The 17,710-nt window shown below is 41.0% G+C and overlaps 1 protein-coding gene and 1 long non-coding RNA gene across 11 annotated transcripts in view; one reads left to right on the top strand and one right to left on the bottom strand.

The window, feature by feature from the left end:
• tjp1a (tight junction protein 1a) overlaps positions 1–17,710 on the bottom strand; it is a 105,099-nt gene that overhangs the window by 56,512 nt on the left and 30,877 nt on the right. The window contains exon 1 of one of the 10 annotated variants that reach the window (XM_025906027.1): positions 7,820–7,843. The exons of the other annotated variants lie outside the window; for them this stretch is intronic. Within the exon in view, the coding sequence (XP_025761812.1) occupies positions 7,820–7,834 (15 nt within the window). The 5' untranslated portion in view covers positions 7,835–7,843. Of the gene's footprint in view, positions 1–7,819; positions 7,844–17,710 lie in introns of those variants that run through there. 10 annotated transcript variants of the gene reach the window in all.
• LOC106098007 (uncharacterized) lies at positions 13,417–16,557 on the top strand. The gene is made up of 3 exons (XR_001224087.3): positions 13,417–14,713; positions 14,994–15,086; positions 16,265–16,557. It is a non-coding gene; the product is annotated as an uncharacterized LOC106098007 (long non-coding RNA).

A 17,710-nucleotide genomic window follows, 5' to 3' on the forward strand; every position in this document is an offset into this window, starting at 1 on the left:
CCATCTTCACTTTGTTTTTTTCAGAAACGTATTATTTTGTGTATTGAAACCTAACAGCTGAGAATTGTTACATGTGGCCATAAAAGGTCTGTGTGTGCTTTTAATATATACTGTATCTGAACCGCTCCATTGCCTGTCTGAACAGGAGCATGACTTCAACACTGTTCAGCCAGCGTCACTACTTCAACTTTTATGTCAGAACCAGTGTGTTTCTATTCAGCCAAATTAAAGAAAAATGCAGCACTCTCCTAACATTTTCAGCGTGCCAATAACTGTTGGCTACAGATCACAAGTGATGCCAAGCGAGGGATGTCTTGCTCTCCAAAAGGCAGTGACTTTGCGCGCGTGCAAATGTCAGCGTGTCAACATATGTCGGAGGCCACGCATGTGTTGAATCTCCGTCTTAATAAATAGGCAGCTTTGGAGACAAGGCCTCCAAATCTGCCCCACTTAAACTGAGAGTCAGGATTATGTCTTGGTAAGTCCAACAGCTGCAGCTCAAGTTATTGTGTTGACAGCGGGCAGCAGGCACTAAAATGCCATTTGACACATACTCTAAGTGGCATGTAATTGATTTTCAAGGAAGAGTGAAGACTTACAAGACTAGCAGAGGGGGCAACTGCACATTTCAGGCTGTATGAACACAACTAACCTCTGTTAGAAAGATTTGCTTTGCTGCTATCCAACAGTCGCTCATGTAAACCTGAAACTCAATACCGATGCTTTAGAAAACATAAAAACAAGTCAGTAAGTCAGTATTTTTAAAACAAAGAAGTAAATAAAGGCTTTTAAGGACCAGGTTTTAGGTATTTAGTGTCATTGCACTGTTTGTCTTTATGTGTTTATACATTTGTGTATGAACACAGTTGAATGGAATGGATCCACTGACTCCTTCTAACTGTTTAACTTTTCTGGCTGACCAAAAAAAAAGAAATTCTATATGCTGCCATGCAAGTTACACCACTGTCTGTAATGTCAACAGGGAACTTACAACCTTGAACACAAATACGTTTGTATTCAGAATTGTCTTTTCTCAAAGTTCTGATCAACATGTTGCATCCATTTAAAATTCCCTTACAAAGATACAGTATCTTGAAAAAGGAACAAGCTGCTATGAGAGCACTCTGTTCTGAAATTGTCACTTTTAATCACAGGAACAGATACAGAGTTAGAGAAACATCAGTATTTGATAATTACTTTCTTTCTGAGCAATGTGAAACTGCCATAACTGATAAGAGGCTAGTTCATTTTCTCACAGATAGAACAGTAAGTCTTTAAAACTTGTTTTGTCTGACTAACCATGACCCCCACCCCTCCAAATCTTTAGTTCATTATCACATACAACAAAAAAAAATATCAAACTAGCCAATCACATGCCAGCATCTCAATGCATTTTAGACATGTACACATTGTCAAGACGACCTGCTGAAGTTCAAAGCGAGCAAGGTGATTTAAGTTAGTTTGAATGTGGTTATTGGTGCCAGATGGGCTGGTATGAGCATTTCAGAAGTATTTCAGAAATTGCTGGGAAAATCCAAACCAGCCATCTCTAGGGTTTACAGAGAATTTTCTAACAAAGAGAAAATATCCAGCAAGTGGCAATCCTCTGGGCAAAAAATGCCTTGTTTATGCCAGAGGTCAGAGGGGAATGTTCCAGACTGCTTTGAGCTGATAGGAAGGCAACAGTAACTCAAATAACCACTAGTTACAACCAGGGTATGCAGAAGAGCATTAATGAATGCACAACAAGTCAAATCTTGAAGAAGATGGGCTGAAACAACATAAGACCACACCAGGTGCCACTTCTATCAGCTTAGGGCAGAAAGCTGAAGGTATAATTCACACAGGCTCGCCAAAATAAGGCAGTATAAGAGTCGAAAAATGTTGCCTGGTCTGATGAGTGTTGATTTCTGCTGTGACGTTTAGATGGAAGCGTCGGAATTTGGCATAAACAACATGAAAGCATGGATCCCTAACAGGAGATTCACATCATGGATGTGCAGCTAACAAATCTCCAGCAACTGTGTGATGCTTCCATCTGTCATGTCAATATGGAAGAAAATTCAGCAGCTTATTGAGTCAATACCATGAAGAGTTACTATAAGAAAAGCTCTGAAGCCAAAAGCAGGTCTGACCTCATACTAGGAGGGTGTAACCAATGCAGTATAGTTTAATTTCCAGCTAATTATGTCAGTAAAGTATTTGTAAATTTTTACAGACTATCATAACTGAGAAAAAGTCTTCCTTTGTTATGCTGACAGGACAAAATCATGAGGAGATCCCATGTTTTAGAGGAAGGAAACTGATAAAGGAAAGGCGAGACACTGAAAGGAGAGAAAAAATAATTTGTTAGGAGGACTATGAAGTGAAAAAGAGCAGAGGAACGCTACAACAGGAAAAGGTAACAGGGAAAGAAAGAAATTAAAAGTGAAGACTAAGTTTATTACAGAAAGAGGGAGAGTAGTGAGAGCTGATGAGTAAAGAACAGTGGGTGGGGTAACACAAACAAAGACTGGGCCAAGCTATACAACCGTGCGAAAAAAAATGATGATGAATGAGGAAACGTCTCAAGTCCAGTGAGCTCGGCATTGGCCTGAATAAAGGGCGTGCAGCTCACCCCCAGTCGGTGACTCTTCCCATGGTACTGCCTGTTACTGTTACATTCCAGCAGTATGAAGCTGCTCACACTGGGCAAAGAAGTGGTAACAGCAGGAGCTTCCAGAGAAACAGGCACAGGCAGGAGAGGCTGAGATGTGCCTGTCAGACAAAAGCGGCTGTAATTCAGTAAAAAAAAATCCATTGAATTAACTTCAAAAGCAAAATAAGTGGTTAGTTGCTGCGCGGTAAATGTGATTTAATGGTTCACTGATAATGAGGTAAATGCGTTTCTCCTTGTGATTGGCAGATAATACCGAGGGAAACGTCAAATCTGAGTTCCATTTGGGAAAAAAATATAGTTTGTGCTCTTTTTTTTAGCGTCGATTAAGCGTTTTCAAAGCCGAATGTGATACAGCAGATTAGGAGAATGAGAAGCGAACTGAGCAGCTTGCTGTGTATTCGCTCTCCTTATCGACACACATCACTTCAGCGAGAGTCTCAGCAGAGACAAAGTGCATTCAGCTGGACTCGAAAATGACTAAATATAGTCTGTGTGTGTTTGATAAGTGTTTTGACCTGTGATAACCAAAATCTCTCTGAACTCAACTGAATCATGCCCCTCCACTGCCACTTAACCCTTCCCATCCTAAGCTTATGACATCATAGTGCTCCTCCAGTGAAAGGACCGTGCTACAAGAAGACACGATGGTCCAACGGAGGACGGAGAGCGGTGGAGGATGGGTAGCAAAGCTAGCACGCCAGCCAGAGAAGCGGATGGAGACACGGCAGCCACAGGGGCCGCTTCTAGCCTGGTGGTGATGAGATGCGATGGGACCCGACCCTGCAGAAGCCCCAGCCAGTGTGTTAGCTGACTAATCCTCTAGCCGTCCAGCGCCAGGATCCAGACTCATCAGCTTTGGTGTTCCCTTGTCAGACTCATTTTTATAACGTCCCACTGGTCAATTCTAGCCTCTAATGCCCAACACAACAGCCCCTAATGCCAAGTGATTATGGAGTGCTGTTTTAGCACATTTGTTGCCTGAAAAGAAAGAAAGAGCCACAAGGCAATAGCCCTGGCTCTCTGTTTAGAGGACGAGCCTGATGAACTCAGCACAAAGGGGGCTGACCAAAAAAAGCTGTTCTAAGCCACCTTTCTGATGGTGGACGCTGTGGGGCCTGAGCTGGGTCAGGACTGAGTTGGGTGGCGGGCAGGGATTTACAATATCCTATCCTCCAGTATATAGCCAGTTCCTGTGAGATCATTGAACGCACACATCCGGATCCACCGGGCAAACAGAGCATTTGCATATATTTGAGTTTAAAGTCTGTAGTGACACGTGTATGGATGCCAACCTGGAAAACGGATATGTACATTTTTGTAAACAACAGGAGTGTAACAGCAAACTTAGTGGTTCTGAACTATTTGATGTGTCCTGCAATCCATATGACACCTGTGGAAACTGTCATAGTCTAAGAGGTGAAAGTGCGCAAGCTCATCCTGGAGCGTTCTGGTTTTTCCCTCAAATATCGACCCTTCAGAAGCAGAAAAATGTTCACACACATTTTTATCAATCCTTTACAATAAAAATAAGGCTCTAATTATATTTTTAGTGAATTTTGTAACTAATTAGCAGTGGCCCAAAATTCTAAAATGACTGAGCTATTGAAGCTTAACAGTGGCATTAGCCCTCATAAAAATGTGCACGCCAGCTATTTTTTCCCTGACCACCAACTGTATGTGAATGAATCTGTTAGTGAATCTGAATCATTTCTAAATCGATAGTCTTGTGCTTTTCAATCTGCATACTGTGAATGTCCTGGCAAACACACTGTGGCATCATAAATGATGGCAAAGCTTTTATTGGAGTAGGAAAAACACAGATTTTTGAGTTTTACTTAATTTTGTTTATGCTGATGTCTTGGAAAACTGGAAAATAATGAACCTATTCTTATTCTTATTCTTATTCTTGTTATTATTATTATTGGGGGGTGTTTAACTGTTTTAAGATTCTCTGAAGCAGTTCTAAATTTTTTCACATAACATCCCAGATTTGTGCGTGACTCATTCGTCGGCGTGGTCTAACCACAGATTTGTGTGAATGAAGCCCATTGTTTCTAATGTTGTATGACCCCCTTAAACTCTCAAAATACACAAAATGAACTTACCCTTTTTTTAAGAGTCACATGGGAGAATTTTGGAATACGTTTTTTTTTTGTCCCATTTTAAAATAGAAGAAAGAAATTTTAAAAAAAATGGCAGCGTGTGTGCGTTGTTGTTGCGTTTGCTGCACCACCAACAGGGAATGTAGGCTTGCGTAGAGTTGTTATCTGCCTCTGTTTGCTTACAGCTCTTTATCACCTGGGGCCTCCCTCAGCTGAACTAGTGTCACTGGCCTAACCATGTGACATGTACAGTAAACAGCATATGGAAGCAGCACCGCCAGGATAACAACACCAGGGATCACTGAGTTAAAAAAAAAATACACCTACAAAACACCACAGCCTCACTTTACCGAGCAGACAAGCCAGCTGAGTTTTGCTTTCATAGATTTGACAGGTTTTACAAATCTGAAAGATAGTATTATAATTACATGCCTATTACACATTATATTAAGTCTTGAGCCAACCCCATTTCATTATATTGCACTAGGAAAATGAGAAACAGGTGGCGCAATTTATTGAAACAGGTGTAAATAAACAGCAATTCTACCACTCTTGAAAGTCAGTATTTGCTATGACCACCTTCTACACAGCATGAGCTTTCTTAGGCAAACTTTCTTGTAAATCCTTTAAGTAGTCTTCAGGAATAGTTCTCCAGGCTTCTTGAAGGACATTCAAAGCTTCTCTTTGAATGCTCGGTGCCTTTTGTTCTGTTCTCTGTCAAGGGTTGTTTTCACGTCCGGGCTGTAGTGCTCCATTGTGGGTTTTTTCTAACCAGGTATGCTTTTACTGTATTAATAAAGTGTGTTTGGGATCATTGTCATCCTCAAACAAATACTGTACAGTGGATCAAAATGTGACCAAACATTTTTGAGTTCATAATTCCATGAATTTTGAAAAGATCCCAAACACCACTGGCTAAAATGCAGCCCGAACCTGGGATCTTTTCACTGAGACCATTTCTGATGAGGCTTCAGTGAACAGCATATGGATCAAGTGAAGGTCCAGATGCATCTCTGAGGTCCTGTGTCAGATCTTTGCTGGATTTTTTCCCTGTTTCTTAAGGACATGACTTTCAGATACTGTTTATCTGTTGTACATAGTTTTTTTTTAGGGCTGCCACTTCTTCTAATCTCCACTTGTCCTGCTTCACATAGTTTCTAAAATACTGCACAACAAGCTAAGTGGAGGCTTTATAAACAAAACAAAACAAAAACAACATGGTTCGGTACAAGAACTGCATGGAAAAACGCAACCAATGTCCAAAGGAAACTTTGAAAGACCTTCAGAAACCCTGGAGAACTTTTGCTCAAGACCGCTTTAAAAAATGGAAAGGAAATCTGGCTCCTTGGAAACAAAATAAAAAGAAATTAGAGTTTGGCTCATAATTCCATGAATTTTGAAAAGATTCCAAATCTTTTCTCTAAATCAAAATTCATCAAAAAATCAAAATTTATATCACATCTCTCTACTGTGAGAGAGACGACGCTTCAAATACACCAGTGTCAAAAGAAAATAATTTTAAAATGACGAAGGATTTAAAAACTACTCTAATAGGTGCTACGTGTAACTATTGAAACGTGCGTATCCTTAATCACAGTGTGTGTGTGTGTGTGTGTGTGTGTGTGTGTGTGTGTGTGAGGGAACATTATGCAGACCACAGCTACAAGGCTGTGATTAGTTCTGTTGTCATGCTGTTAGTCAGTGTGTAATGTGCAGGGGCAGCAGTCCTGCGGGAAGGTCAGATTGCATGACACATTACAGGACAACAGGATTTTCTACCAGAAAGCATCTGAATCACAGCAGTTAACCTTTGCCTAGATATAAAAATGTTAAACTGTAAAAACAGCATGACTTTTTAAATACTTAGAGGAAACATCTCTTCCATTCAGTTTTATTCATCAAATGAATTTAACTTGAATTTAACGCAACTCTGATTTGTTGCATGGTAAGCCTAGTCTTAAATCTATAATAGCAGAACTAGTAAAAGGATGAAAATAATCTTTTTTTTTAATAGGTAGACTATTCAGCATTATGCATGCCTAAGATTGAGTGGATTTCACACAGAAATCCATTCACTGAAAGCTCACACTGACACAGTGAACTGTTTAAAGGACTGAACTGCCTGTAAGGAAAAAGTGATAAATAGTTCATTTTTCTCACATGACAAAGGAGAAAAACTGAAGAGCAGCTAAAGCTCAATATGAAACCATCACCATAAACATTTTTTTTTTTTTTTACTTCCCAAGGAGAAATGTGCCCTCTGCATTTACACATAAACTATAGGAGCAGAACCCAGGTTTCAACTCCTCTGCAGAGACCAGAAGGGAATTTTTACACTGTAATATTACACCTAATATGCATGGATTTGGGGTAGAGGGAATCTAGAGTATTTATAGGAAACCAAGGCAAGTAGAGAGAAAGATGTTTGAAACAAGATCTTCTTGCTCTGTGTTCCAAACAAACCGACGCCTCCTCGCTGGTCAAAAACAAAAAACCCAAAACATTTTAATATTACATCCATAAATTTTCTTGCTGTGCCTCTAAACAATAATCGACAGCAAGCTCCACCGTCATTTCTGCTCTCGCTTTGTTATGAACCTCTCAGAAAACACTTTGGTTTAATCCGGAATTTCTAATGTCACTGTCATTAATGTTCAAAAGCTCTGTATTTCTTCCTCTTCATTTCTAATTTACGACCATCACCAAATCCCACAACAGAGACACAAGAGCTGAAAGACGAGTCAAATCAGTCAGAGCACAAAATACCAACAAAAACACACTCCCATTAAAACTATACTGCACGCCTTTTTGTACTTCTTGTTCAAAATATAGTGTTAAACAACAAAATATCCACATGTCGTGTTGCACTGAAACATTTACCTTCAAAATAACACTCTGATCCTCTTTCTCCAGAAGACCAAACGCTTGAATTAATCATACGGATATTCAAACACTCACATGCAAAACATGATGCCTCTGCCTAACCTCCCAAAATATGGCATTTGATTTTAATCTGTCCTCGTCATACCATATCAATTCGTTTCTCACGTTCACTCACCACACACATGTGCATATGTCTGCACACGCTCTGACTCCAGCTACGGTTAACCCAGAGGGATGCTTTTGCCTGCGTATGTGCCCCTCCGTATGCACGTGCAGTTTGCGAGCCAGTGCATTTGCCTGCGTGAGTGAATGTGGGGTGATCCTCAACAGCGCGCGCTGGGGACTGAGAGCAGAGCCAACCTGGTGTGACATCTATGAAAGCCGTGAGATAATCTACATGACACTGCCACTGATAGGACTGGAGATATTGATTTAAAAAGCCGAAGCTCTAAAATTAGATTCCTATGTGTTCTGATTGGGCCAGAGGCCCGCACCTCTGTGGTAACATGAGCCTATGGGCAGAGCTGTGTGTAGTGCACAAAGCTTTGATGCTGGGAACTCCTACGACTCCAGCGGTCCTGACTGAAATCAGTCTAACAACGCTGAGGCCCTCAAGCCTGACCTCCTGTTCCCTTCCTCCCTCCATCATCTCTCCCTGTGATAACAGAGACATTCCTGAGCTCGTTCCCTGCCTCGCCGCAGGCCTCTCCCTTAATTCCAGTGGAGTGTGTGGAATGTTGGACTGGAGAGTCGAGCAGCGAGGCAGCCAGAGGCGAACAGACGAGAGGAAATGAACAACATTAATAAACTCAGGTCTGTTATGGCTCCTGGTGTTAGAAGCACCTGGATGTCCACGGCAGGATCCGCATAAAAGCATGCACACAAACACAGAGAAGCAGAGAGAACATCTGCTACATGAAATGCAAATCTGGAGCAAACCAATGCATATGTAGCTGTGTTGGTGGATTTCCCCCCTAGAACATCTTTTTATTGATATACGGCACTGCTATTGCATATGCTGAAGTTAAAACGTCCACCTGAGTCAGTCAAACAGAAAAATCAGCAAAATGAGCAAATTCCAGAAAAGTCAGAGGCTGGTGTGTTAGAGTCTGGCCAGTTTCACTCGGTGAAGGTGTGTGTGCGTGCATATGTGTTTGCGTGTGAGTGAATGAGAAAGCAAGAGAAAAACAGACAGATGCAGAGCAGAGAGAAAAACCCAATTGCTACTGGCCAGGTGAAAAGAGCATGTGGGCTAATAAAATAGAGTCTAAAGTGAAAAAAGATCAAAGGTAAAAGAGAAAGACATTTGGCAAATGTTATCATCTAAAAAAAGAGAGAGGGAGCTCTCTGTTCTGGATGTTAAAGTCAGAGACAGGAGAGAAAAAAAAAGATGAAGGGCAAAACATCTCAGGAGGAGTGATATACAGCTGCGAAGAGGAGTCCAACTCAGAGCATAAATCTCCTCCATGCTTGTGGAAATCAATTCTCTTCATTGGTTGCTCCTTTATTTATGGATCGCCATTAGGGACAAACCATCAGTGGTTATGATGACTAAGTTGCCGTTGCAGGGAGGTGGAGCTCGGCCGGTCGATGGGGGGGGATGAGGGGTCACCAACACATCCATCTGCCTCCCCCGGAGAATCAAATGAGCAACAACATTTCAGGTTGCACGCTAAATTTGTAACCGGTGCAGGCTGTTAGTCATCAGACTGGGACGATTACCGGATCAAAATTTCTTCACAGCCTAAAACTCTTGTCGAGTTTCTCTTTTATCTTCAAGAGCACGTCCTTTTGATTTGCTACTGACGGGAGGGGGTGTCAAAGGTAAGTGATGTTCCCCCTCCCGAGCAGGTTTGCTCGTGCCAAAGCCTGTGACTGTAAAAGTGCCCATATGCATGAAAGCAAATCTGGCTCCAACTCCGACTGACAAGAACGTAGCTCGTCACCGAAGAAGACACAATCCAAAGGGACAACATCGCAGGATGTGACGCTAAGTGTGACTGCGCCAAACAAGCAGAGGGGTTTGTGGTGCTGTGACCTTTTCTAGCACCCGTGCAACACCTCACCCCCTCCGCCCAGTTTGTCACCATCACACCCTCCCTACCTGTTATTCCTGTCCACCTGCTCGGTGTCTCGTATGCCTGTCAGTCTGCCAGCCTCCTTCGGGACTAAGGAGGCTAGCAAGCTTTATTAAAAGAAAACAAGCAGACGATATAACAAAGGATACAGGGATATGAGCACAGCTAATCCACTGGCAACATCACTGAGGCTCAGAGGGAGCGTCCACTGAACACGAGCCAGAGATATATACTGTTTGAGGGTGCCTCTTTAAACACTGCTCCTCTGACCATGCAGAGTTTCTGAAACTGTGCACAGTCCAGCTGAACTTCAAGGCTACCAGTGGCACCAGGCACACAGCGCTCAATGTTCAAAAGAAAGCTAGAGAATACTCCATGGCAGGCTTCAAGTGAAGGCGCTGACCCATGGATGATAAAAACCCTGTCAGCTGACTGATCAGTCATCCCTTCCTGCTCTCCCTTCTGCCCCCTCTCTTATTTTTAATAAAATATCTCCAGCTCCAGCTCGACACCACCTCATAAATATGAACAGCCTTGCCAGGGAGTTCACGTCGCCCCTTACAGTTTCATGAACCAGAACAAGAACAGAACATCAGAACTTTTATACTTCACTGTTCACACATTCTTCCTCTTCAGTGCAGATGTAATGCTGATTATATTCATGCTAAAGCCAGATTCCGAGTTCATTTTTCAAATACTACTAGATAGCATGTTTAGCAAGAAGCATGTGATTAATCTGCAGATGAATCTGTGCCTGTGCCCCTCTGTTTCTCCGTTGGTACACAGATCCGTATCTCTGCTTGGCAGCGCGATCCCCAGTAGGTCTTTCTGATATGTCGATTTCAGTTAATCAAGTTTTCTGGCATCTGCTTTGAAGGCTAACCCATGAAGTCACAGAGGGATGCACAATAGCTACAGGCTTGAAGTTTATTGCAAATTAAATATACATATTTATCCGATGTGATATTAGTGTGGTTGAATTTGGAGATAGTAGAAATTCACTGCGGAGACTCATTGTGTCTGTTCATATGTCAGTAAAGCAGGCTGTTCAATTCTAATTGTCTTTAGACTAACATGAAAGCTGATGACTTGCTTTTCTGACCTCTTGAGCTTTGTTTTTCAATTAATCACAAACTGAATTTCAAAAATATGGTAGAGATATAATTATCTATGTAAGAGTTAAAACTGGTGTGCAGCATATGACATATATCCACTCATGGGTATATCATGCTGTCCTTTAAAATGGAGACCACTGCTGAGGAGGTCAGTAGTCCCCTCAGCAGCAGGGTTAAAGTGGTTCGTAGTGAAACTCTGCCCTCTGCAGGATTAAAGCCCTCAATGTTTTCCAGACGGGTTGATTGGAGAGGTGCTTCGGAGCCTTTTTAATTCTTTCGGTGCAGCAAAAGCACTTTTAGTGGCCACACAGGTGAATTACAGAACAGTAATGTCGGAGAAAGACTAACTTGTTACAGCCCACACTAAGCAAGCCACTTATGACAACAGGAGGAAGGAGAGAATACCACCCTACAGTCTCTATATTTTTAAAATAAGATTAATCAAATAGAAAAAAAGTGCTAAAAACAAAAATTTAAGTGTTACCACATCTTAATTGTAAAATAAAAAAAAAATCACTTATCCAATTAAGAGTTGGAGGGGGGCTGGATCCTGGAGAAAAGGTGGGGAACACCCCGGAAGGGTTGCCAGTCTATCACATTTTATTCCTTTCAGTTTACTTAATCGCACATCTTCTACGTGGAAAAAACAAAACAAAAAAAACAAAACAAAAATGTAAATAACATGTCATAAGTCTTAGCTAGACATGACTTTTAACCCCAAAGGCCACCAAGGTCACCCTGCATCCCTGTGCTGCACCAGTCAGTCAGCATAAAATGCTGATTCATCTTCCCCAAATAAACAGACGTGCACACACACACACACACACACACACACACACACACAGAGGAATATTCATATCCTGGTGAGGTGCCTAACATCAATACCACCATAAAGACTAGTTGCTTGCTCTTCACCTAAACCTAAATTAAGTCAGTCACCTAAATTAAATCTTAAACTTAAAAACTTTAATTCAAAAAAAGCTGAGTACGTACAAAGTGACTGTTTAAAGATGTTCACAGCCCCACAAACTCAGTATCATAAGAACTTTCACCTGTACCTGTTTTAATACTTAGGAAAGCAGCAGAAGACTCTCTGCATGCCTTTTATAAACGCACCTAAAGTGGAGACAGTTATGCAACCCCACAAAAGGTCATGCCTTAAGGACAAGCATCTTAGATAAGGATGAAATCAAACGCTCGCCAGTGATGGAGTTAGACTGTATATTAGTGAGGAGCTTAAATATAGATGAAGACCAGAATCATTCACAAAATGCAAGCATTAAACATATAAATATCAGACCTAAAATAGGTGGTCAGCTTGTGAAAACAGGCGCTATCACGGTTACTCAGCAGCCACAGAGGCCATCTCTGCCTTGTTTAATGGACTTGAGCGGAGGGGGCCATCAAAACTGTGAGCAGAGTACATCCCTCAGCAGGTAGCATCCGGAAATAGCATCCTTGATCCTAATGGTGCACAGCACAGCCCCCGGCTTCTGATGAATCCATCCTGAGAGCCCCTTTGTCCCCAAGCAAACAGTCCTCCTGAGGCACACGCATACAGTGACAAGCAGAAAGACACACACATAGTATCTCTGTCCATCCATCGGATCTGATTAACCCGTTCATTTCTCCTTGTTTTTCCCGTCCTCTGTTTGTTCGACTCAGTCGATTTAGTCCCCTCTGCAGACAGACGCCACAGAGCCAGGGTGCAGGCTGCCATCGTGACTTCCCCCGGGGGTGTCTCACTTGACAAAGTTTCAAATTTCTGGTGGTCAATTTAGTTGAGAGGGAAAATAAAAGTCAAACGTGTAATGAGAGCCCCTGAAGGTGCCTGCACGGTAGGAAAGGTTAGAGAGATCTTTCGGTGTACAGCAGCATCGGGGAGGCTGACATTGCTGAAAGAGCGTAACATAGAAAGATGATAAAAAGTACTGGGACAAAAGAGACGCGATCATCTTCGCTTTAACTGATATTACAGCACACATCAGATAAGACAGGGGTCTAAGAAGATAATAAATACTCACATTTCAAGATATGTAGTCTGCATAAAATGCTTAGACAATACAATTAGTTTGTAAATTCTGTTTTTTATTTGTTTTAATCAATTTTTAGGTAAACAAAAAAACCTGTCAAAAAGCAAGTCAAAAATATCTGTAGAAGAATGCACAATATTGTTTCTAATACGAAACGTAGCTACAACTTATGACTGAGATTAAAAAATGTTTATACCACTAAATTCTATTTATAGCTTTTCGTCTTTTAATTTAATTCCTTACTGACTTCTGAGACGTTTTATATGTAAAAAAAACATCCCCAAGTCTGATCATGGCTCGAAAAAGTCAAATTTTTTTTCAGGTATATGATTACACTGACGTCATTAATTACACATCTTAGATGCAGAGTAGAACAATGCTGCTTTACAAGCTGCTGATGAGAAATAAAAATGGCTACAAGTGATATTAGGAAATTCTAATACATCATCTTTATATTACTATATGCAACTTTCTTTTTCATAATCAACTCTGAAAAAAAGCAAGGCAAACAAAATGCAACTTTAAAGTTTACAAATGAGGGCGGATATTTATGGTCATTGTTCTTTGTGTGTGTTTCTTGCCAGTGTGTTCTCCCGTTCCTCACGTCCTCTGTACTTTGTCTTGTTTGAATCCTTTTGTCACTTCCTGTTTTACTTTGACAATCATTCTCATGTGTCTTCAGTGATCCTGATTGTATTCACCTGTCTCGTTTTAGCCTGCTCTCCTTTGTGCGTGTTCATTCTGTGGTCTTTCATCAGTCTTTGTACGTGTGCTAAGTTACCCACCAAATCGTGCTGTGTACGTCCTGTCAGAGATTTTAAAACCTTTTTTTTTTTTTATCAGAACCATTATAAGTTGAGCAGGCCTCGTTATAGTTTCACGTTGCATCTTCACATAAGCGTGTGTGTGTGTGGAGTGACTACACTGATCCAGTCGGAGGATATTTCTGACAGCTGGGTTCATTTTTAAATTGGAGTGTGACTGCATTTGAACAGATGTGTATTTAGTTTTTTATTTTCTTCATGTCTCAGGTATTTCAGTAAAAAACTGTGCAGTGTGTGGTGAGGGCACAGTGCAGGGCCCAGGAAGGAGAGACCATATTGTGCACAGTAGAAAACAGTAGAAAACAAACAAACTATGAACTGTGGACTTACGAGGTGAGAAGTAAAGAGTTGGCAAACGTTAAAACTTAATCCTGTTTTGGCTGTTCAGCTGATATCCGTCTACTTAGTAATAAGTAATTGCATCATTGTATGTCAATATGTAAACTCTGTTTTTTGGGCCACACGCTGACTGGGCATGTGTAAATTGTGTGTACAAGAAAAACATGACACTGCTAGGTGTGTACAGAATATTTTCATGGCGCTATCCCACTGACGCTGGAGAATTAGGTTTACTTTTTAGTTTTTCTTTAATATGAAATTTAATGTCCAAACTTTGTTTGTTTTATTCTTTTTCTTTGTTTGCTTTTTTGTTTTTTAACTGTGGAAGCATTTTGGAAAGTTGCATCTTTTCTAACTTCCTCTTTGGAGATAATTGTATCGGTTTCTTCAGACTTTCAGGATTTCTTGCCTTAGAGGTGCAGACTTCTCCACTGCAACATCATCACCCCTTTTCTCCACTTTACCTGGAGGTAAAGAGTCATCGTGCATTATGGAGGGTGGATAGTCCCACCATAACGGGTGCACCATTCATCTTCTAGCGGTGATGCTATTGGTTATCAATGATTCCACAGGGGCATGACAATCAGACTATGGACCATTGTTCCCAGAGTTATGGCTTTCATCTATTTTCTTGGATCAACATTGCCCTCTGAGTTCCGACTGACTTGGTCGGACTTGTGGTGGGTTGATCCTACTTCTTCCTTGAAGCACTTGTCTTTTTTTGCCACTTCCATGCCTTCGAGTGTCTGCATCTTTTTCTGCCAGCTTTAAATTGAATTGAATTTTCTCTGCGTATTTCATCAAGGGAACAGTTTTATTTCTGAGTGATTCAACTCCATTAACAGGAGTAGCCTGTGCATAAAGTAGCTTTTTTGCTTTTCAAATAAGACTTACAGTACATAACATAATGCTATAATCAGTTCTTCTTTTCCTTTGGATCTTTTCTCTCTACAAACATAGAACAGACTGATGATCATCACATCAGCCATATCAAATATTTGAAGCTCTTAACACTCATGAATAACATCATATACGAAGCCTCGACATCAGATGGTAAATATTAATTTTTATGTTCGCCATTACTGAGTGAGTGTTTCCTTCTTCTACACACACAAGCAAAAAAATAAATCTGAGAAGCTAAACATAATATAATATTTCCTCTTCACATAAACAAACAAACAAAAAAACACTGTCTGCTGACATTGTGTAAACCTACATGCATTATCACCCTAACCTCCCACCCAGGGCACAGTAATTGTGTTACCATGGAAACAGCGGAGCTGCTGAGACTCCATCCCATCTAATTAGACGCGGCTGCTGCTGCTGCTGCTGCTGCTGTGGACACGTGGTACAAGATGAATGTTGAAGTCATACATTAACCCAATCTTCTCTTTTCATAATCCGACACATTTCATGCAGGACCCGTTGTTTACTTCCAGCGGACACATCACCAACCCAAACATTTAAAAAAACCCCACAAAAACAAACAAACAATGGGGAATCCGTCGTACCATTTGGCTTAATTTTACCCGGGGCTTCAAGGTGTCGCTTTTAAGAATAATAAATTATTCAGAAGAAGACATTTCAGCGCTACTAAAACAGCCCCGAGACTCAAACAAGGATGGATGTGAAAGCAAGATCTAAAGTTACACGAAAACACCAGAGCCACCGAAGGTCACTGAGGAAACGCTGCCACTCACTGAGGCTGTTAAATAACAAGCAAGTGAACAGCATGTAAATTAGGACAAAATTAAAGCTTACCTATCACAAGCACCAGTAGTTTGCTGTCCAAAAACATCTCACATAGATGCACTGTGTGCCATTGTGATGCCAGCCAGTCAGACCTGATCAATAAAATTAATTCTTCTGAGCCATTAAGTAAGCATCGCAAGGCAAGTACAGTTCTCGCTGATGTTATTTATTCAATATTGACAGTTGCCCAGGTGAAGTTGGGCAAACATTTGTATTAATATGCTGTAAACACAGAGCATGACGGCGAGAACAACAGGTCCTCTTTAACTAGCTATAGCACCTCTAATCAATACTGTGAGGCAGGGCTGTGATGGGGCTGAGCTTGAGGTCGCGTGAGAAAAACAACACCAGTACAGCTACACGTTAAGTCAGACATCCCGTCAGTCTCATCGCTTTTAATTTTCTCCTCCTTTCTTACCTCATTCTATCTACTCATCCCCTACTTTCTGTTCTCCTCCATCTTCTTCTGCCCCCATTAGAGAAACGCTGACCTGCAGACTCCCTAATGCGACCAATCAATATTGCACGGAGGACAGCAGACTGCCAGACGTACCAACACCAACGCTACCTTCAACGAATGAGGCCGGGAATTCCTTTAGCTACATCACCACTGATGTCCCATCCAACTGACCCTGCAAAGTGAGAGCGATTGATTAAACCAGTTTAATGCGAATGGTTCCAAATGACCCTGTTTTAAATATAAAGCCTTCTCACTTTCATGCTGTGGCTGGCATAGATCATCGCTTCATCTATCTATAGAACCATCATTGATCCCGCACGCCCTTCCTGCCTGACATTACTAATGCACAGCAGCCGCAGGACGAGCTAACACAAGAGGCAAAAAGCATGTCATTATGCAGAGGGCTTTGTGTCTTTAAAAAGTTAATGAATCACTGGAATCAAAACGAAAGCCATAAGGAGCCTGAAAGCTACAGCCTATAGATGTGCTGCTGCTTAATGCAAATAATGAGGAGTGATAATGCTTCACTGAATGTCCCATTTGCTAATCAAGATCTCTTTATTCAAGTAAAAGGAGCACAAGCAAGAATCCTGGTAAGTAAGAAAAGAAAAAGTATTAATCGTACAGCATTATTTGTCTTATCAGTTTCATATACTTGAATATAATCAGTGTTGAGAAGGTTACTTTTAAAGTGTATTCCACTACAGATTACAGAATAGAAAATGGCCCAAAATGTAGTTTGTAACTTATTCTGTTAAGTTACTCAATGTGACAAACGTATTCTGAATACTTTGGATTACTTGATATATTGTCATGCTTTTTACAACTACATGAATGTACTATTGCTGTGTGATTTATTACTATTACTAAAGGCTACTTGTCACCAAGCTAACATTGTTAGCTTAGTTGAGGTTAGCTCATAGACTGGAGACTGTTAGACTTGCTGGATAGCATTAACAACCTGCTAGCTGCAAATAATCATGTGCAGTTCTGAAAGCAATACCAACTAGATTTTTAAATCTTAATATAAAATGAGTAAGAGTAGGGTGGACATTAGGTGAGGCTGCACTTTTTGCAGTGATCTCGCATAGAAAACTATTTCTGTATCAGTAATGTTTCCTTTCTGTCTGCTTTCAGAACTGCACATGATTATTTGTAGCTAGCAGGTTGTATGCAGCCTTCATTAATAGTAATAAAACACACAGCAATAGTTCATCAAAGATACTGAAGTGGCACATAACCCAGGTAGCTACCACAAGTGCAGCAACTGGTCCGTTGGGTTATTGTCTCCCAGGAAACACTTCCCTTGTGCTTTTGGAAATCTGTTTTCTTCTATTTCTGTTTTCTTTTTTCCTATTTCCGTTGTGTTTTGTGTGCTTTTGCAGCGTTTTTCTTATTGCTGGTGTTTTCTTAAGTTGCAGTCCGTTTGGCCTCTCAGGGCCACCGTACATACATGCAATTTGTT

The sequence above is a fragment of the Oreochromis niloticus genome, linkage group LG1 (genome assembly GCF_001858045.2).
Source record: "Oreochromis niloticus isolate F11D_XX linkage group LG1, O_niloticus_UMD_NMBU, whole genome shotgun sequence".
NCBI lineage: Eukaryota > Metazoa > Chordata > Actinopteri > Cichliformes > Cichlidae > Oreochromis > Oreochromis niloticus.